The sequence below is a fragment of the Apteryx mantelli genome, chromosome 28, assembly GCF_036417845.1.
Source record: "Apteryx mantelli isolate bAptMan1 chromosome 28, bAptMan1.hap1, whole genome shotgun sequence".
NCBI lineage: Eukaryota > Metazoa > Chordata > Aves > Apterygiformes > Apterygidae > Apteryx > Apteryx mantelli.
The window spans coordinates 2,045,973-2,067,986 of NC_090005.1; the positions used below are offsets into that span (position 1 = coordinate 2,045,973).

At 49.4% G+C, this 22,014-nt stretch overlaps 1 protein-coding gene across 3 annotated transcripts in view; it reads right to left on the minus strand.

Annotated features, from left to right (window-relative positions):
* Positions 1-11,598, minus strand: part of MLLT6 (MLLT6, PHD finger containing) — a 46,525-nt gene extending 34,927 nt beyond the window's left edge. For all 3 annotated transcript variants that reach the window (XM_067312193.1, XM_067312192.1, XM_013948477.2), the window contains exons 1-5: positions 11,490-11,598; positions 7,468-7,547; positions 2,428-2,482; positions 685-794; positions 170-273 (exon numbers count right to left, since the gene is read on the minus strand). In XM_067312193.1, coding sequence (XP_067168294.1) covers positions 170-273; positions 685-794; positions 2,428-2,482; positions 7,468-7,547; positions 11,490-11,598 — 458 coding nt within the window. The remainder of the gene's footprint in view (positions 1-169; positions 274-684; positions 795-2,427; positions 2,483-7,467; positions 7,548-11,489) is intronic.
* Between the last annotated feature and the right edge of the window lie 10,416 nt (positions 11,599-22,014).

Consider the following 22,014-nt stretch of genomic DNA (forward strand, 5'->3'; position numbering starts at 1 on the left):
AGCCATCCTGCGGAAGTTCCCTTCATGAATTGAGCAGGGCTTATATACCCAGGGTGATCAAGGGTGATTTGTCCAACTCCCCATGCCACCTGTTTTGTGTGGCCCCAAAGCCATAGCAGCAAAAACAACAGCTGGGGCAGTTCCTGAGGTGATGCTGTGGGGAACTCACCAGGTGACGTGGAAAGCTTGTCGGCAGCCGTGTCGGTTACAGGCCATGCAGGCTCCCGAGGCTGCTTTGCTCTCCCTGCCCTGCTCTTCACAGATGTAGCAGGTCTGCAAAAAAGAAAAAGTGCTCCCTTAAAGAGACAGCCAAAGCATCTGCTTCACTCTCACTGTTCTTCAGGAGGCAAAGCCTTCAAGAACTCATAACTTTGTGTCCAGTCATCTCCTTCCTACGCCAACACCTCTGGCTTACTTCTCAGTGGGTTGCACAAAACCCATGCATCTTCTTTTTCTCCCCAAATGCCAAATCCCTCTCAAAGGAGGGGATTGCTCAGGCTGCAGAGTTGAAGGAGACAGAAATGGAGGACCAAAAGTTATTTGGAAGAATGGGGATTTACTATATAAGTTATTTTTAAAAGGATCTAAGCACCTAGGAATTAAAATAAAATGAACAGGAGACATGAAAGAATAAGAAGATCCGAAAAAAGCAAGGCAAGCAGCAGAAGAAAGAGGTGGTCTCACCTTGTTAAAACGGTCATGGGGAACATACTGCAGGACAATTGGCTCCATGGTGAGCACGTTGGCAAACTGAACCTCTGGGATGTACAAAGCACAGACGACATGGGCCCACCCTGCAGAAGCAAACAAGACAGAGAGCAGAGATTCACATGGAGCAACTCACAAGATGGTTAAACCCAGAAAGGGCTGCAGACAAGCACGGGAGGGAGAGAAGGAAGAGGGTGTAGGAAGGGAGCCAACCTAAGTTAAATGTTAGATTTGAAATACTGCTTGTTGTAACTTGGTTATGAATCAAATCATTTGTGGATGAACAGAGAGACAAATACCACCTCCAGATTAAATATGAAAGTAGAGATTTCTTTGGGAAAGGATATGCACAATGTTCATTCTCCTTAAAAGCACCCCCTCAGGATCTGATGCCCAGACTTGCTGAAGACCTAACTAAACCATGAAAAGCATCCAAACAGTAGATGATGCCGATGGGACAGGTTTGACATGCAGTCCCATACTACTGGAAACAAAGCTCCCATTATTGGCTGTTATCAACGGCTAAAGAAGGCTCTTTTTCAGCAAGCCAAGTTAGATTAAAATCTAAATCCACCAAGAAACACTGCACTTCCCAAATCAGACGTGCAAGTTGAAATTCCATCTGGTCAGGGTAGAACTGAGAAAGCTAGAAGGTCAGGAGCCTTTGGGGGCATACGCGTACTGGTATGTCTACTGCATTGGAAGGATTTTGCCAGAGTAGGACGAATTCACCTGGGTAGGCGAATTCAAACTCCATGATTACAGAATCATTTTACAAAACTGTAAGTACTTGGGCTATATAATTCTGTATAGTGACATGATTATAACACTTCTTGTGCCTGTCTGCAGACCTGACCAAACCACGTAATAACATGTTTGGAAGATGCTATGTTATTATAAAACAATCCCCCAACACAATACTTCGACTATTGCAGTAAGGCTCTTGGCACTGCTCTGACCAGCTCTAACTGATACTTCTACAAAATATTATGGACTCAGAGCTTCTTCTCTAAACATGGGATCTACCAGAATAAAGACCTCCTTGCCTAATTTGACTCTGTGTATTAAGGTAAGCGGCAGGTAGGTAAAGAAGCCTTTCTGAAAAAAACCAAGATTTTGAGAAAAACAAAGTTTGATCCATACAGCCGATAGCATCAGTAGCTGCAAGCTCTGATAACCGAAACCAAACTCCACAGCGCTTCATGGCACCAGAGGCTGACATGCATCAGTGATGAGGAGATAAGTCCCGCAGAGAGAAAACATCTTTACTTGGTCCTGGTCCCCTGCTCTCAGATGGGGACTCGTCTCCAGTGCAAGGCTGAGGTTCAGCTAACTCGAGGATCACACTGCTGCTGCGCAACCGTGCAGCAAATAACCCAGCAACCTCCACATTTCTGTAAGCAAGGCCAGATCGTGCAGTGATAGCAGCGGGGCTGAGCTTAAGAAACAGCATGTTTTGCAGCCCGGGCTTCAACGTCAGCTAGAGCCCGGGCAGGTTTCCCCACCCGCGGAAGGGAAGAGCCTTCTCCCGGCAGAGGTTTCCGAAGGTGAAGTTTTGTGAGAAAAGGCAGAGCGTTTCTCATTTCTCTGGGGCTTCCATCCCTCCCTTTCCGGCGATGTCGGTTCAGAAACGAATTGCGCTGCGCCGGGAACGGCTGCCGAGAGCCCGGGAGGCAAGGCAAGAAACGAGGGGCTGCCCGTGGGCGCGGAGGTACTCACCGCCATTGTCGGTGCGCTTCAGGGCGCCGTCCTTGTGGGGGCACAGCTCGCATCTCTTGAAACGAAAAAAGAAACAACAAGTTTAACCTAAAGTCTCAGGAGCCCGGGGTCAGAAGAAGAGATGATTCATTTACAGCATGGTTAGGAAAATTGCTTTCAAAGAGAGGAAGTGGGAGAAGGGCGCAGAGTGGTTTGCATGCAACGAGATGCCCTGACACAGCTAGATAGCATCGTGTCTGACTGGCGCTTGGACCGAGGCTCTGGGAGAACCTTGACTTTCATGGTTTTTTTTTAAGAAAGTTTCTAGCCTTTGCGGTCGGGGAGTAAAACCGAAAAACATGACTCAGAAAGCTGAAGGCAAATAAAAAGGACCCACTGGCAAATAAAAAGGACCCATTACCTATCTTTTTCCTCTTTCCTTCCTTCCTTCTTTCTTTCTCTTGAGATTCTTTTTTTTTTCCTGCCAATCTCATGAATTGCGGGAGGGGATCAGTCGGGATGTTTTTGGACGGATGGATGTGGGGGGCCGCGGCGAGCCCGGCCCCGACGCCCCCGGCCCCTTCTCCCCGGCGTGGGGAAAGGCCGAGGCGGGACAGGGAGGACGTGAGGGGAGCCAGGGCGTCCCGCCAGGCCCTGCCGCTGGCCCGGCCGCGAGGGAGGTCGTGGCGAGGCCTCGCCCGGCTCCACATCTCCTCCCCGGTGCTGCCGCCCACTCGCTGCCTCTCGGGGGAGACCGTGGGGGCAAAAGAGGGGGGGTTCTCCACAGCGTGGGGCGAGGCGAGACATCACGGCGTCCCCTCACCACGCGCCGGTCCCCCCTCGGCGGTGGGGAGGCCTCTGAGGTGCGCGAGGCCCCGCGTGGCGCTGCCCGGACCGAACGCCTCGCCTGGCCGCTAGACGGTGAGTCCTCGCGTTCGTTTTTACTGATTTCAGGCCTGCCAGCCCCGTTGCAGCTGCAGGTGGCTGCCAGGTGAGGCTGAGAGCGTTTGGGGCGGCTTTCGGGGTGCCCGCCCCGTCTGCGGCCCCGGCGCCGCAGCTGGGAAAGGCAAGAGTGGGCTGAAAACGGGCTCCCCCTGCCCCCCATGGCACCATCCAGGGAAAACATCTTTTCGTTTTGTTTTTTTTTGTCTTTTTTTTGTCTTTTTTTTTTTTGTCGGGTTTTTTTTTGTTCGGTTTAAAAAGCGAGCGCCTGAATTTCTGCAGTGCGAAACGATTTTTCTCTCCTTTCTTAATGGAAACATCTAGTTTGGTTTTTGTTTTTTGTTTTTCAAAAAAAAAAGCTGCTCTTCTGTGAAAAATATGCTTCATCAGAAAGTTTTGAAATGAGCTGTCATCACAAAGGCGATCGCAGTGAGGCGGTGGCTTTTACTGCTATGAGTGTGCGCGAGCCGCTGTTCTCGCTCGCCTGCCTTTTATTTTTTGCTGTGTTCATCGGCTCTAGCAAATCTCGCGCTCAACGGGACAGATGTTCCCAAACCACCAAAAAAAACCACCAATACATTAAGCAATAACTGGCCCAGCCTTGCCCCTCCCAGTCAAAGCACCTGTCACTGGATAGTCCTTGAGGACCTTCCACAAAGGTAGACTTCTTAAAGCAAGCTCAAGATTTCCTCTGCTGGAATTTTTAACCCTTGGTAGACCCGGCACAGTATATAAAATTGCTGCAAGACCGTGTAGAGCAGGGAAACTGAGGCGGGGATCAAAAAATTTCCGCGGGACTCGAGCGTGCGGGCTTGTCAACAGGCACCCGCGGCCCGCACAAAATCCGTGCGATAAATGTATAAATAAGAGATGAGGGGACAAAGGCCAACGCCGTCGGCATCGCTTTCCACGCAGCTTAGCCTGAAATATGGGCGACCCCAGGAGGTATTTCACACTACCGCTGGTTAGGCCCAGCCTGGCAGAGCAGCGGAGAGCTGCTCTCACGATTACTATGGAAAGCCCGGCAAAGCCGAGACAGAAAGAACTGGGTTAACTGAGACACTGTAATAAGAAATTTGCACTTGAAAAGGCCCCTCCGTCCTCCCCTCCACCCCTCAGATCAAAGCGGCTCTCCCACCACGCGATTAGCAAAGCTCTGATTGTAACAAGAGGGGTTAACAGCTCCATCGGGCCCCACACAAGACTTTTAATAGCCCTGCTTCTAAATGACAGCTAAAGCCTTCACATGATCCCTCACATGAGTGCCCTCTGGCCACTGCAGCTCACCGGGCTTCCTAGACAATTTGATTACAAAGTGGATGGGCTTTCAGTTGCTTACTGTAAGCACAATAGGGTCCACGGCATCCTTTAGGGACCTGAACATCTGAGGAGGGTTTATGAGCAGGGATTAGCGGTACCTCTTCCTTTTATTCAACCTGCCTAGGCCTAGGCGGTCTCCGGTCTCCGGGGTTTTTATTTCAGCTCAGGGAAAAGAGCAGAGCTGGTTGATTAAAACCAGGTTGTGGTGGCTAAGGTTAGAGCTTCTGACCCGCTAGGTCTTCCACCTCAGAGGATGTACCAACAAGTGATTAGACTGACCAACTGCAGTTAGGACTCCTGATTTCTCTTTCCTAAACTGAAGGGGGGGGATGGTGTCTACACTAGCTGAAGGAGAGAGACAGAAATCAGGAGACCTATGTTTTAAAACCTTCACTAAGACATGCAGTATTCTTCATGCCTTCAAATCGCATTGTCAAAGCCGAAATATCAATATTTAGCCAAGAAACATGTTTGTTATGGACAAAGCTTGTAAACTGCTTTAAGATTCTTATGTGAAGACAGATGTGGAAAGAAAAACATTACTGTTTTTCAAAGGAGTTTGCCATAGAGCCTTTGTCAGAGAAATCCGAGTACCAGTTCATCCTCCTGTTGACAATGTGTTTTGCACTCAGAGAGCAGCCGCTCTCATTCAAGATCCGCAAAGCAGTGTCTGCAGGCGGATAATGCTCCTTCCACAGCTGGAGAAAGCAAGGCACAGAGCGGTGTAGCGAAACCCAAGGGCGGTGGCAGAGCCACACCCTCCGGTCCCTCCGGACTACGAAGTACAAATTCAAATAGTGTTTTAGCAGCGGGGCCAGGCACAGATCTCCTAAGACCTGACTCATTTCCCTTACTCTGATCATGCTGCTCCCTACATCAAAGAACTAGATTCTTTTCATGTATGTACCCATCTGCGTGTCTGTTGCTATGACTGCTGGTGTTTAACTCAAAAGGTGAGGGATTTAGATAGGAAATCATCCCCAGCTCTGCTTCGGAAGGAAGATTATCACTGTTCAGTTACAGTAGCAGGGCTGATTGCCACATGATTGAATGGCATGACTGAAGCCCACCGCGCGTTGTCTAACAGATTTTACCGAGGGCGAGTTAAATAAGGAGCCACCTGCAGGGGTATTGTTTTCTTGATACCTCGGAGGCAGTTTGAAGTGTATAACGTACGAGTGAAAAGTTACAGTCCTTCTTGCAATGAGCACAGGTGAGGAGGACTTGTGTGTACATGTATTACTCCAGCTTAGATGCCATTTGAATTGTAACTAACACTGAAGAGCTGCTCTTTGTCTGCACAGCTGGGAGAGCGGGGGGAAAGAGGCACGTGAAATCCAAATTTCTCTCTTTGCTATGATACTATCTGCATGATATAAAACCACTCAAAGACACATTTGATCTTCTTCGCTGCAGTGTGCATAAAAGCAGTATTTTACAATGGTAAAAGAGTTCAGGTCTGAAAGACTGGTCTTGTGTACACTTCTACTTCCAATGAGGAATGAGTTAATGCAACGTAGAAAGCATGGTACAGATACCTAATTCCCCCATTCACTCATCTTTGCCAAGTTCTTCGCCCATCTGTGAAACAGATTAAACTTTTGTATTGCAGCAAGCACAGAGAACCCAGCTGAGATGGAGTACGCTATTTGCTCAGGCCTGCACAGATATGTGCATTCAGAGGTCACCTACATCAACTTTACTAGGTGTGTACTTTAGAATAGATTTAGCTAAATCAGTTCAGAAGGCAGTGCAGGCATTAATAAATGTTGTTTGAGTTGATTTAGGCCTTGTGAATTTGAGAAAAGCCAAAGTTTAATTTAAATGCATTTTTAATGAAGTGAAGGGGGGAGAGCTATCTTGGATTTATTGTATGGTAAGTGCATATATACACAAGCAGCATCTGTGGCATAACTAGCACAAAGATCTACCCCCTGGTCTCTTAGCATTTGGTTAGGGCAGCCGTATCTGATGAGGACTCACATGGGAAGTTAGTGCAGAGTAGTTAGTCTGCTATAAACTCACAGCCTAGTTTACTGCACAAGTAACTCTGCCACATAGACAGACCTAAGAAGCAGCGCTGGCCTGATTGTTTCCACTTTCCTGCCTCACCGGGAAATGCCAGAATTAATTAAGAACATTTGTAAAGTGTTCTATACTGCTAAATTGCTACTTAGACAGAAACTAAACCCTGATCCAGCTTCCTGTCATTCTCTACGCTGTTTAACAAACTCGGAAGACTTTATGCAGGAGACAGTTGCTGCAAGCGAGACATGAATGCCAATCCGCCCTGTCAGTCAGTATGATAATTTATACAATACAGCAGCATCTCAGGTGATGCCAACTTTCCTCCACTCCAAAACTTTCTGAGCAGTTGTAGGGGAAAAGCTGCAGGGATGCCACCTTTTAGAAGAATGCCATTATTTTTTAGAAGATTGAGGGATCTAGACTCAAAACTCTTTGGTCCCCAATAACTTGCTTAAAAGTCCCTCTGGCAGCATGTTCATCAGAATGGCTAAGACCAACATATAAAACTGTTTGATATAATTATTCCTAATGTCTAAGCAAGAAATCAAGGAAAGGATTTTAAAAGAGAGTTGGTCTCTCAGAGAGGTGAGGGGTGAGTGCCTTGTCCAAAGTTATATAGGAGCTAGAGCCAGGATTACAATCCCGATCATTCTGAATGCCAGGCTCCATCACTTTTGTCAGTGGACCACACCGCTTCCAGTAGAGGGATGAAGGGGAACAAACTAACCTATTTAGTGTAAGTACAAGTGTGCAAGCGTGTTTCGTACTCACCACCCTGGCGGCTCTCTCTTGAGATTCACATTTTCGACAGAACCAGGGTCCGGTTGGAACCTGGACAATTCCATAGCAAGCTGGAAGAAAAGCAGAGAGAGTTCATTTGACCATCTTCAAACCGGCTGTTTAATTTCTCCGGTGTACATGAAAGTTTGCCTGAAAGAGCTTTGTCAGCCAGAGGTGGATGACAAAAACAAAAATTAGATCCAAATAGTATTTTAATCCCTTTTCTAGTTTCCAACATCTAGCAACAGCAGACAGCCCTTAGTAAAGGTCCAGTTCCTTTACCTCCCTGCTCAATGTATTTTCTTAGGATACCTGACTCTGGTCTGCTGCACTCAAAAAGATGTCCACTCTGAAGCAGATTTTTAAGGTCAAGAGAAACCATTAGATATGAACTCCTACGTAACACAGGCCGTATTATTTCAGCCAGTAAACGTGGACATGAAGCAGTGAAGTAACTTGCTTAAGTTCTCACTACACAGCTGGAAGTAGAATCCAGAGGCCAATACCTTCCCCCACTGGACCATGTTGCTGCTCTTCAACAGACTCATCTCTAAATGCCTGTTTCAAGAAGTGGGGGGTTGTAAAAGTGAAGAGAGTTCTCCTCTGAGCTGCATTTTTGAGGAGAACTCAGCACCTAAGTAAGTTGCCAAGTTTTTGAAAGTGCTCAGAACTGAGCAATTCACAGTGTGATAAGTTCATCCAAGTTTTCAAATAAGCTCATACCCAATATGAAAAATTCTTCCTAAAATCTGGCCTAAATGGGAACAGAGTGCTTCATAAACTTGGTCTAATTCTGGCCCACTGAATACAATAGGAGTAAGTTCTGTAATTTCTTACTCCTTAACTTTTCAGGTGTCACTAGTGATCTAAACACAAAATAATGAAATAGAGAGGTATTAGGCACCTTAACCATAATTAAGACTAAGATAAAATCTCAGCAGCAAGGAGGAAATCATCTCAGTGAGAATTCAGATAAACACCCAGAGAACCTCCCATTTACCCTGCATACCCTCAATTTCGTAAGTCATACCCAACAGCAGCCTTTTGCAGCGTGCTTTGAAGATCACTGAATTCAGGCTGTTTAGGACTAATACCGGGAACAGGTTCTGTGTTAATATAAGAGCCTCCAGTTGAGAACCCAGCAGATTTAAACAGAACAGCTATTTTATTCTGCTCTTCTCCAGCAGTTCCATGCACCCTTCTATCACTGCTTTCTGCATCAGTCCTGATTGTCTCAGGGTCTCCCTCTGCAAGCAGAAGTGCCCACTGCTTTAAAGGGGACAACACTGCTTGAAGACCCTTCACCACTTTTGGCAGCCTCCTCTCTCTAACCGTCCAGGGATGGCCTTTGCGAGTCCTGAAGGAAGCATTTCTGACTCTGAAGGGGCTCTTAGCCATCAAGCAAGTGGGTTTAAAGCAACAAAGGCAAGTAAAGACGGGGTAAACAATAAGGTTACGTATGCTCTGGCTAGGGTATAGGAGCATCCCAGGAAAGAACAAATTACATCTTCCTTATTCCACCTTCAAATTTGAGCTGGCAGTTGGAATGGAATCTCAATCACTCGAGACATTTGAAACTGCGTTGGACAAAGCATCTGCAAATATCCTGCTGGAAGCAATCCTGTGATGTTCCCTGGGGGACGGAGCAGACATGACCCCCAATAGGTTTTCTCCATCTCTCTAATGTCTATTACTCTACATGACCCAGGAAAGCGAACGTGATTGTGGAGTTAAACCAAGAGAGCTGACTCCCAGATGAGCCAAGGCATACACATGAGAGAATAGAAACTACATAAAAGCAACGACAGAGGAGCCTGCCTTGAGTCCATCTTTAGCAGTGGGCTTAGGGCCAAAAGCAAGCACTCAGCTGGAGACAGTACTAGCTTCTGTGCCCACTGCTTCAAAAAGAAAGAAAACAAGAAAACGAGCAAAAACACAGAACTTACAAAAGGTAGAGCTGAAAACATTATTTTTAAACATTATTAACTATCTTACAAGATTCTTAATTTCCAATCAGATGTTTTTGTTAATATTTTGAATTTTCTATGACAAGACAACATTTCTAAACATCGTCACAGAAATGATACTGATTTTTTTTTAAATCGGCCCTAATGTGTAGCTTCAACATAAGCTTAAAAAATAGAGGGTTCTTTATTTAATTGTACAATTATTTCAAAAGAGAACTTTGGTTTTGCAAATATTTAAAAGTAGTACAAACTGATACCAAACCCAGTGTGTGATTGTAGAGAATTAGATGAACCACCCTATAGTGCTTTGTTTCTATTTAGTATCTAAAATTCTACCAAAATAATACCACACTACTGCTAAGTCTGTGACTAGCCTTTAAAGAGAGGGTTGAAGGTGTTTTGAACATCCATTAGGAATAATTATATTCCTTAGGAATTATTATATCCTGAAGCAATCTTCCAAGTCCTCAATATACAGCTACGCTTTTTAAACACACAAACAGTGCCCCCTCTGCGACTTTTCTAACATGTTTTAACTCCACCAAAACAACGCTACACGCCTGCTTACGGTAGCTGCAGCAAGCAGAAAACACGTACAGTCTCCATACCTGTGTGGGCCTAGAAGGAGGCACCTAAAACAATAAAAGCATCACAAATTTGAAACTGTTCTCGCCAGCAAACAGAAGTATCTATGTCCATCTTGGGAAGGGGCACAAAGATGCCAGCGCCCTTCATCCCCCTCCAAAAGAGAGCGACGAAGAAACCCAGTTTCCAACATGTGGTTTGATAAATAACAGGCGGAGCGGCAGAATTACGCCACCAAAACTGAAGGAGGAAGGAGCGTGGCTGCGCGCCGCCGGGTCCCTCGGAGCCACCTCGGAGCCACCCCGGAGCCACCCCGGAGCCACCCCGAGCAGGCTGCTCTGTGACAGCGGACACCCGAGCACCGGCTGTGCCCGCGAGCGGAGAATTCCCCCGCCAGCTTCGCTTCCTCATTTGAACTCCCCTTCAGTCACCTGCTTGTACGTGACCTCTTACTACGGCTGGGAGCGTGGATCCACCGAGCGTACGAAAAGCAAAACAAAGCCCGAGCTACAGCCCCGAAGCCGCGTGTGACAGGCGGAGGGAGGCCGGGCGGGAGCGCCGGGGCCGCCAGCGCGCACCGAGGCACCGAGGGAGCGAGAATACAGGAAGAGGCTGGAGATGTGCTGGTACAGGGATGGGATAATAATAGACGGGAAAACAGACGCGCCAGATGAGACCAGAAAGCTTCACGTTATTCAAAACAAAACCAAACGCGACAACCGCCGTCCCTTTTCGCTGCGTTTAAGCGAAAGCAAATATTTCTTTTTTCTTTTTTTTTCCTTCCCCCTCCGGGGAGCTGAGGAGGGCAAACTTTCCAGCCTGGTACCGGGTGCTAGGGGCGTGCTTCAAGTCATTTAAAATGCAAATAGCCCTTATCTCTCGGCGGAGAAGGGCTGCCTTCCTCCCTGCCCTTGGAGGACGCGGCTCCGGGGCCCCGCGGCCGCCCCGGCAGGGTTAAGCGGGGCCACGCGCGGTCGCGGGCCGGCGGCAGCGCCGGGCGAGGGCCCCGCTGCGGCTCCGCGGTGCCCTCCGCGGGCGCGGAGCGGCGCGGGGGGACCCAGCTCGGCCGCCGCCGCTCGCCCCCCCCCCCCCGGTGCAGCCGGCCGGGAGGCGGCGGCGGCACCGGCAGCGCCCCGTGCCCCGGCGCCGCTCCGCGCCCGCGGCCCCCCGCGCTCCCTCCCGCCGCCGCGCTCCCCGCGCAGGCCGCCGCTAATACCGTTATTTTGAACAATAGAGATAAAACAAAGCCTCCCCCCCTCCCTCCCCGCCCCCCCCCCGCCGCGCACCTCCCGCCTCCCCGGGCCGCCCGCGGCGGAGGCGGCGCTGCCCGCGCCCCCGGCCCCGCTCTGCCCCGCGGCCCGGCCCGGCGCCGCCGCTGCCGCTCGCCGCCGGGGCCGGGGCCAGGGCTGGGCCGGGGCGGCGGGACCGCGGCCGGGGCCGGGGCCGGGGCGGCTGCCTTACCTTGGTGCACAGCCACATTGCAGCCGTGCCCATCGCAGTACACCAGCGGGTTCTCCGCCCAGCCCCGCTCATCAGAACAGACACAGCAGCCTCCCACCATCTCCTTCATACTTCCATGAGGGTTTCCTCCCCCCCCCCTCCTCCCTCTACGCACACACTCCTCCTCCTCCTCCTCCTCCTCCTCGCCTCCCCCCTCCTCGCCTCGCTGCCGCCCGCCTCTCACACGCGCGCCCCTGCGCACACACACACACACACACACACGCACGCACACATATACACACGCACACACACACGCACACACACACCAGCCCCAGCCTATACAGCAATCATGGCTGCGCACTTGTAAAATTTTAGGTTCAGGGCTCGCAGTGTGGCTGGGTCGGGTGCGCGTTGCATCGCATTTTCTGCGTGTTGCATTTCCCCCCCCGCCCCTTCCCCTCCAGCTGCTTTTTGGCTGTTCCTTTCTTTCTCTCTCTCCCTTTTTCTTTCCCCCCCCCTCCTTCTTTTTTTTCCCCCCGAGCAAACCCAGCCGGAATCCAAGTGTGCACCCGTGTGTGCAAACCGCTGGATGCGTGCCCAAGCCAGTCAACATGGATCTCGCCGGAGTGATGAGTTGGGACCGTTCCCCAAATCCTATTATCTCCGCAATTCCTCTTTGACAGATCGGGGTTCCGCGAGCGCCACCGCCTGTCCTGCTCTCGGAGGCTCCTTCTGGAGGAGTTTTTAACCCGTTGGCACCTGTTTAGTTAAGACATCTCTCCAAGGAAGAAGAAGGAAAATGCCCCCTTTGGAGGTTTACACCCAGGGCAGCAGGACGGAGTGCGGACAAACGTCAAAAAGCAGCTGGAAATCAGTAAAAAGAATTAATCCTGGAGTGCAGCAAGCAGCGCTGTGTGGGACGGCACCTGGAGGTGCAAGCTGAGACAAGTGTGCAGAGAGTATCGTCGGTCCCCTGGTACACCTGAGAAATAGCCTTTGCCTTGAAAGTGTCATCCAGAACAGGCAAGGAGAAATGAGGAAAATCAGAGCACAGGAATAATGAAATCTTAAAAAAAAAAAAAAAAGGCCTAGGAGAAACCCAAAGAATTCATGCAACGCACTCCTGTGCTCCAGCAGGATTGGAGCAGGATCGGAGCAGCTCCACCTGGAATAATTCACCCAAGGGCACAGAGCAGCGCAGAGCACAGAGCCCAGGCCTCGCGGTCGCTCCTGCCCACCACGCTGTCCCAGTGAAAAAAATGAAGTGCCCGGTGCCAGGCTGGGCAGAGAAGCAGTAAAAAATGTAACAAAGTGAACAATTTTTCACCTGCATTGATAAAGAAAAAGGTGTCTTATCCTCTTAATTTGCTATATTACATAGTTCTGTTATAGTAATACTTTTGTCACAGACCAGAGCGGACGGAGAAATGGTATACAGGAACTCCAATAAAAGAGGCATATAAAGCTGTCTAATTTGCATTACCACTTTTCCGTTCTGTTCCAATACATCCTTGGGAATTAAAGTAAATTAGATCCAAAGAAGACTGTATTGCATCTTGCTTAGGAAGTTTATGAAATTCATGGAATCACTGGACCACATGGACTATTTTCTCCTTATTCTTCGCTGGGCTCTGAGCTGTAAGAGAGATGGTTGTGGTAGTGAATGAAACAGCTTTAAAAAAAAATCAAAAGCCATTCTCTCTACTCCCACAAGTATTTTCAGATCCTGACATGTATGTGAATGGCCAGGAGGTCAAATCTTTGCCTGAAAGTCAGTCTTTAAAAGGATCAATGTTTCTGCAAAAATATGCTTTACGAGGAGCACAGCATCGGCAATGCTATTCTCTCGCCTACAGGCGTATCACTCCCAGCGACTTCATGAGAACTATTCCCAATTTACAGTAACTTAAATAAGACCAGAAACAGTGTCAATATCTCTTAGATGGGCAACCTTTTTCTTCTTGCTCAAAGTTTTTCCCTCGCAATAGGTACTCTTTAAAAGGTCGGTGTATCCCACCGCAGAGTTTCTTTAAAAACCTCTCCTCATCAGAGAGCAGGGAGGAAACCCGTTGCAACAGCCCTAATAATCACCAGTTTAGCATCCTTTATATTGCACCTGTTCAAGCGTTACATCAAGGGGCTGGAAGGCAGACGGCTCCCTGAGAAGCTGCCTGCTGGGTTGCTGTCTTCCTTTTATTGCATTCCTTTGAGAGTCACAGGGGCAGACAATACGTTCACCACATTGCTGGAAATTCACTGAGCCTTAGCTCACTTTTCTAGGAGGGTTTCCCCTCCTCTCCCCCTCTATTCTCTTTTATCTATTGTGTTATGAACTTGTTTAAAAGAAAGGGGGAAAAATCTGGCTGGTTGCCTTTGTAACCTGAAGGAGATCCTTGTGGTTTAAGGTTGTCTTAGACTACGAGACAAAATGCTAAACATCCGCCATCCCCTGACGGTCTTGGTTCCAGTTGGCCATGCTAGCAGACACTTGGACTTGAACTGCAAATTTGCCTTTAGGGGATTAAGTCCCAATTTACATAACTAATCCCTGTGGTGAGGAAAGGCCAGGCCAGAGAGGAAAGGGCATGACTGCTTCTTGAGAAAAATTTGGGGGAAAGTTGCCACTGTGAAAACCGAGACATGGAGATATTTAGTTTGTATTGTTCATTTGTTATTTTGTCAGCCAGTGCTTTGAAAATGTGGCCATATTTAGGAAGCAGGCAAAATTAAAGTGATATTTATTGATTCATGGGAACCACTATCCTTGTGTAGCTCAGCCATAACTGCGGACTTAAGTTATAAAAATTATTACTAATCTTAGTAGTTTACTACTATATATAGAAAATTTTGGATAAGGGAACTGGATTCTCCACAGGCTCATACATCATGCACAGAGCAGCTGGACTTATTTCTGGCTGCAGAGTCTTTGTTTCAGATGATCTTTTATTTTCAGGGGGGCCTTTTGCATTTGGTGCATTAGTATTTATAAATAACGTAAACTTAGTTATTATCTAAGTGGCTGACATGGAAATCCTTGAGATATAATGAATAAAATACTCTACCAGGCCGTATTTTGGGGTGTAAGACCACATCAGTTTATTTTTCATATTAGTCATACTCCAGATATTCTATATAAAAAATACATATATCTTATGTTAAAAAAAGAACAAAAAAATCACAGGAATCAGTCTTCTTGCTTACAATACCACCAAATACTCTTAAGGAGTTTAAAGACTGATCTATATTAGAGAAAGTGCTTACGACCTAGGTTACACAAAGTGTCAGGAAATACTGGGATGTACATACTTAACGGCTTGCAGTGCGAGGTTGCCTGTCTGCACAGTACCCGGGTCCCTTCCAGCAGTTCCTCCTGGGAATGAAGACTCTTCCTTACCTTCATTTATGAGGGAACCGTCACTTGAGATTATAATGAGTAAGGACTGTAATTTGTCTGGTTACAAACAGGGCTAAAACGTGCCTATTTGCGGACAGGCAAATCTGTGCCCCCGTTTAGCAAACCTGTTTGTTCTATCAGGTTTTATCTTGCTCCTCTTGGGCAGGTGGAAGGGGGAAGGAACGGTGCAGGTAAGAGCAGTAATCGCAGCCAGGCAGCCAAACTCGTCTGAGTCGCTACCCGGAACTGCTGCTTTAAAGCCTGAGTGTCTCAGTTTGAACCCAGGGATCAGCTCAACAGGTAACAACGGTAAAATCTTATCCTCCGCGAGCAGCAGCCCCTGGGAAGAACGCAGCCTAATCGGAGAACTCTCTGAACCATATCTCTTTAAAAAGTTGGTTTCTCATTTTAGACCAAACTTTTCATCTTTCTCACAAAGATCCATGTATATTTAGCTCCTTCATCTCTCTGCAAATGCTTACTAGCACAGCAGTGGGACCACACACATTAATTATACGCATCATTTAAAACAAATAATTTAATTCAGCTTCTTTTAAAGCTTTCCCTGTGCTGTTCTCCTCTGTATCCTTTGTTCTGGACTCCGTCGAGTCTCAAAACACTGGGAAGGATGATGTTAGCTGTCAAATCTCAAGGCCAACAAGTGTCCCTCATTTGAGCTAACTTGAACAAGCTCCTTGAAGCTGCAAATATCTGTTGGTTGGAGAATCCCTCTGTGAATCCGGAAAGATGAGCCCCATTACTTGCTCTGCCTATGACCTGGTTGCTTCAGGTAAATTCCCTTTTCCTTTCCTCTCTGTTTAGACGATTCGACCTTCAAGGAAGCAATGCCGTTTCATCACGTTTTGCACAGTCCCAGGAGCAGCAGAGTCTTGGTGTTGACCAGAGTCTCTTATGTTACCTCATCATAATTAATAATAATTGTTCTAGGAACAAAAATGAAAATGACGGTAACGAGAGTGACAATAAGTAATTAAACATGATTCAGTGAAACACATAAAAATTTACCCAACTTTATTTCTTACCTCTCCTTCACACAGTGTCGCTAAGAGGATAGTTTTAGGCCCTGGCTGCCCCTGGGCAGTTGTTGGGGGTGTGCATTTAAACCTTTTTCCCTTTCTCTCCACCAAAACCTGGTTTTGTTACCTAGCAACAACGGGTCCATATTGACAGGCAGGTAGGGACGTTGTGCCAAAGTCCTGATGCTTCCCCAAAGCGGAGACGGGAGAGGGGAGGTTGCTGTCTTCCCGGTCAGTGAAATCTCACTTGCAATCAGGGCTGCGGTTTACGTTTTTTCTACAGTATTTAGGGGCCTCTTAACTCTCCTTTCCCATTGTCGGGCAAGGCGAATTCCCAGCGAGGTCTGCAAAGGCCGCGCGTCCCCCGCAGGGCGCAGAGCTGGGAGCCCGGGCCGCGCTCTGCCGAGTCAAAGTCTTTGTTTGAACAGGAGCTTCGGCTACCTCGGCAGCGCGTCGCTCCGAAGGGAAAGCAAGGGAGACCTTCGCCCCCGCTGCTCGTCGGCCGCACCCCGCGCAAAGCCCCGCTTCCCCGCTCCCCTCTGCCCCGCTCGCGTCCCGACAAACCGCATTTTATCAAGGTGCCTTTTCTTAAGGAACAGCTCATTTCAGCGGAGATACTTAAGCACAGGAAAAGAAGCGATCAGTACGTAGAACAGGTTGCTGAATCAGTGCTTGTATTTTATTAGAAGGGTCACTTTGTGCTCGCTCTGTCATGGGCTAAATCCTACAGTCGTCACATATGAACCTCCACAAAACCTTTCAGAGAGCGCAGAAAGCCAAGCGCCAGGCACACGGGCTCCAGGCTCCGCTTCGGCCGTGACTTTCTGGCCTTGGACAAGTCACTTCCTCCCTTTGTGCCTCGTTTTCCCACTTTGTATGAGCAACTCCCTGCTGCAGAGCCCTTTTGAGTTGTTTGTCTGAAAAGCACTGTGTAAGTGCAAGTTTTTCAAGTTATTATTCATTAAACATTGTCATTAAGGACTTTGAAAGGAAACAATGATGTCATTAACAGCTTTGAAAGGAAATCGTGCCATTAATGACTTATAAAGGAAAAAAATAGCCGTTGAAATATCTTCTATGCCCGTCTTTTTTTTCCTTCTTACAGCTTAAATTAAATGAGGTGGTATGTCATGCTTGCCTTCAGGGTTTTGGTGCATTTAAAACAGTAAAGTTGATGAATATAGTAGGTAATTCTACAGGAAGACGACAATTTTGGTTTTGGTATTAAGTTCATTTTTGCAAGTGGAAATAGCTTCAACGGATTATTAGAAACACCTTCTCTTTGCTCTGAAAGCTGCAGCTCTCACACTTTTGTGACGTACACATATTTTTAACCACTTTCCAGCCCACTCACCTTGCTGTCTTCTCCTGCTGGGGAAATGGGCATTTCTATGGGTCATGTCATGCAAAGTGCTTTAGCTATCTACTCACTTCTTCCCACAAAAGAGAGAATGTGGTATAGGCTGTATAAGTGAGGAACATCTCTAAAACAAGCCCAGTTCAACAAATCTAATGGGATAGTCATAAAATCACATAAACATCGCTTTGGAAGGAACTTCAAGAGACCAATTAGTCTAATTCCCTACAGGGAGGCAGAACCAAGCACCTATTATTAGTGTCATATTATTACTACTACTGTTATTATTTACATTAGTCAGTGACGGTACACAAAAGCTAACAGAGGAATAAGTAATGTGGTGTGTGTCCAGAAACCAAGATTATTTTTAAGGAACCTGTAGTTAGGCTTTTAAGTTCATTCTTATGTACCAAACAGGTGTCCTGGCTCCAAAACCAAAACTTCCTTCGTACAGTCTCACCCGGGCGTTAGAGCTGCTCCCATTTCCGTGTGCCCAAACCTCTGCTGATGCACACGGAGCAGGACCAAGGCTTCGGAGAGCTCTTAAACTCTCCCAGGAAGCACAGGCACTGCAGAATATAAGGTACTTTTTAGATTCAGGCCATGATTCTTCAGCCTAGGTCCCGATTGGAAAGGAGGGACTTATAATTGCAAACAGATTTTTTTAATGGGAATTAGGCACCTGTTTCCCTTTGTGCCTTGGGACTTTTTCCTCACATTCCTACATTTTTAGCACCTTTATAAAATACTTGTCAGTAATTGAAGCTTTGCCTATACCCACCAGTTGCCCTCAATTAATTGGTTCACAAACCAGTTTCATTAAACGTTGTGTTTTGACATCCTTTCATTGGTTTAAAGCGTTGCATCAGCTGAGCTTGCGCCTGTGTGCTCGGTTCTTGGCTACACGATCGGAAACTGCCTTTAAGACAGGAAACCTGAGGTAAAAGCCTGAAGGTGACAGCCGAGCAGCGACTGCACAAAAGCGAGTAGTTTCAGCCTCCCCAGGGCTGAAACCCCCCGGCTGGGCAGGCCGCACGGGGCGGCGCCGGGGATCCGGCCGGTGGGTGGAGGCTGTGCGTGTTCCTGGGTGCTAAATCTGCACGGGGTCACCCTTTCTCCTCCCCCCTCCCAGGCTGCATATATATAGATATATGCATATGTACATATATATATATATAAATGACTTCTCAAGCTGGTTTCCAGTATGCAAAAGAGCCCATTACAGAGCTCTGCAGAAAAGGTGGCACACGGAGCCGCACAAAGCCCAGCTGCTCTGCACCCCTGGCGCACGGCTGGGGAGGGTGTCGGCTGCACCCCAAATCCCTCCGCATCCCTGCCATGCCCGGGAAAAATATTTCCCGACCACCCGCTCTCCATGCCAATGCAGGTGGCTCGTGTGCGGGGCGCTGCGGGGGCCCGGTGGCGGGGAGCGAGGCCGGGCCGGGCGCGGGGTGCGGGGCGCGGGGCGCAGGGTGGGGAGCCGCCGGCGCTGCGAAAGCCCCACGCGCAGCGGCAGGAAACGCTCGGCGGCTTTTCGGGTCGCGAGCTGCAGCGCTGAGGTTCAGGCAACGACATCCTGTCCCCGCGTGGTGCCGGGGCCGGCGGCTGCGGGCTGCGGGGGCGGCGGCGCCGCTGCACCGGGAGCGGGGCAGGAAGCAGCGGCCCCCGGGCCACCGGCAGGAGCCGCGGGCTGGGCCAGGGCACCCCTGAGCACCGGCGGCCCTGTGCCGCCCCTCGCCTGCCCTGTAGACGGCAGAGGTGATGCACCTCCCTGCAGCACGTCCGTCTGTCTGTCTGTCCATCATCCGGGCAGCTATCCATCTGTCAACCTATCTATCCATCTGTTCGTCTGTCCATCTGTCTATCCATCTATCGATCAATCAAGCAAGCAATCTGTCCATCTATCAGTCTGTCTATCCATCTATCCATTTATCTATCCATCTATCCATCTGTCTATCTTTCCACCTATCTATCAATAATCTATCCATCCATGCATCTATGTATCCATCTATCAGTCTATCTATCCATCTACCCATCCATTCATCTATCTATCCATCTATTTAGCCATCCATGAATCTATCAATCTATCAATCCATCCATCCATCCATCTATTCATCTATCCGTCCATCCATTCATCCATCTCTCTATCCATCTATCCATCCACCTATCCATCTACCTACTACCTACTACCTACCTACCTACCTATCTACCATCTCCCTGCACTCAGTACTCCGAGAGCCGAAATGGGCTCTGCGCCCCCGCCGCTGTGGCTCGGCACAAGCCCGCAGCGGGGGCGGCCGGGGGCCAGAGGCCGCAGCCGTGGGGGCTGCGCGCCCTTCCGCACCTCTGTATGAAGCGAGGGGCTCTGGCTTGCAGCAAGAGCTGCAGACGTAAAACAAAACACAACCGAACCTTTACTCTCTCCTCTTCGGTCTTGGGAGATTTGCATGGGCCCTTCTGAGGTGCCTGTTTACTCTAAATGCGCTAATTATTTGTCAGAGGAAGCAACCGTTTCCTTTGCTGGTAATTTTCTTGGTTTCTCCTGGACTCTGGCAATCTGCATTGCTGTTGATGTTATCCTTTTAATCATGTGTCTGTTGAGTGACTGTTAGAGAACGGGTTAGATGATGTTCTTACACGCCCTGTTACTCATCAGAAATTTGGAGGTTTTAACTTGTCACTTCGTCACTGGTGACTCATATCGTGTGCCTTGGAAAATAAGAAGTCAAATTCTGCCGTCCTTGGGGCTTACTACCAAAATAGTTTGTTTAAAGTCATTGGGACTCCTTTTCTGTTAGCTGCTTCCCGATGAGAGCTAAGACGTCAAAGTACAGCCCTAACGTCTTCAGCCTACGTCATGAGTATGTAATATTCAGATTAAATCAGTTTAGCCATGATTCAAGCATACCTATCTATCTAAATGCTCAAATATTTTTGCCCGGACACGTGAATGATTTCCGAAAGTGTCGAAAATCCGAGTGCAAGGATTTCTGAGGGCAAGGCCACCTGAGGGTGCTTTGGCACAAGTGTGCAGGTGGTTGTTTTTGTATCAACTGGATTACGCTGGTGAATCACACCAGTGCAAAACCTCTTTCAGATGTATTTTGCCCAGTTTTAGTTAATACTTGCCTTAATTAATTCATTCTGGTTATTTACTAAATTAAGATAAGCTGACCTAAGTACTTGTAATGTAATGTGTCTACGTGAGAGATTAGCACAAATACAGCATTATATTTACAGCATTTTCCTAATATAGACAAACCCACTATGTTCTGCTCTTTTTCCTTTCTTTCTCTTCTTTCTTTCTTTCTTTCTTTTCTCTCATTGTCAGTGGGATTACAAAAATAGTGAGAAGACCTGAAACTGAAAATTGGACTTGGTTTGCAGAAACGTTTCAGTATCACAGTAAACCGAGTCACTTAGGAAGACAGAAATAGTTGGGCCGATGTAATTTGTAATGCAGCTCTTGAGTGGCAAGTGTTAGGGGTGTTTGTCCCTCGAGGCCTCTTTCTGCTCAGGAGTTTTTATGTCGGGACGGGTGCATTTTTGCTGTATGGCTTTCAGTATATCTACGTAACCAAACGGGTGTATTTTGCGGTTCTTTTCCGAAGGGGTTTTGGTGCCCGCTTCAGTGAAGGAACCTCTCGATTCCTTCGGCAAGGCGCGGCGGCTCGGTGAGCGCCCTGGCACGCAGGAGCCCTCAGCAGTTCTGCCTGAACTCTGCTGCGAAACGGGCTTTACCGTTTTTGGCGTTTCTGGGTGCGCTAACCAGGGCAAATCGGCAGCATTTCCACGCAAGCCCGTGGAGCCGCGTGGGGGTGAACCCCGAGCCCCCCGCCCGTGGGGTCGCCTCTGTTAGCCGGGGGGTCTGAAGCCGAAATGCGGGGGGAGCCAGGGGCTAAAGCGCTGCCGGGCGGCGGCACCGCCACGGCCGTACCGCGGCCTCGGGGCGCCGCCACCGGGGCCGCCGCGGATGCTCGTGGGAAGAGAGCCGGGGACCTCTGCTGGGCGAGCCTGAAAATGCCCTTTTTCCCCCCAAACGCGTGCCCTGAGGCGAGGCCCGCGGTGGGAGGCCTCCGGAGGGCGCCAGCATCTCACGTTTCCCCCGTCGGGCCGGTGCCCCCCCCCCCCCCCGGCCCGGGCAGGCCGGGGGTCCCGGCGGCGGGGGCAGGGGACGAGCCGGGAGCGGCCACCCCAACCCCGGCTCCAACGCTGCCCCGCGAGGAGGAGGAGCAAGAGGAGGAGGAGGAGGAGGAGGAGGCGGAGGCGGAGGGAGAGCCGCGGAGGGCGGTTTGTGCCGGGCCGGCGCCGGCGGGATGCGCTGCAGAGAAGGTGGCGGTTTCGTCCGGGGATGAGAAACCCTCCAGAACCGGGAAGGACCGCTCCTTCCTCCCGCCAGCCGTCCGTCTGTCCGCCTAGCTGTCCGTCCCTCCATCCTGTAGCCGGGTGCCCTGTCCGCCCGCTCTGCCCTCGGCTCTCTGCCCGCGCTCTCCCGCCCCAGGCTCCCTCCGTCGCGGCCCGTTTCGCCCTTGCAGCGGCAGCGAGCGTTTCCGCGGGGCCGAGGCGCCGCCGGGGCCCCCGCTCGCGCTGAGCCGCTTGCTCGTCCCGGGGGAGGCGCTTAGGGCTGCGGGCGAGTCCCGCCGCGAAGGGGCGGCCAAGAGGCCCCTCTGCTTTTTGCCAGGGGCAACAGGACAATTAAAGCTGCTCGCCGGAGGCAAAGGCGAAAGTTGCCGGCGAGGCTGAGCTCGGCGGTCTGCG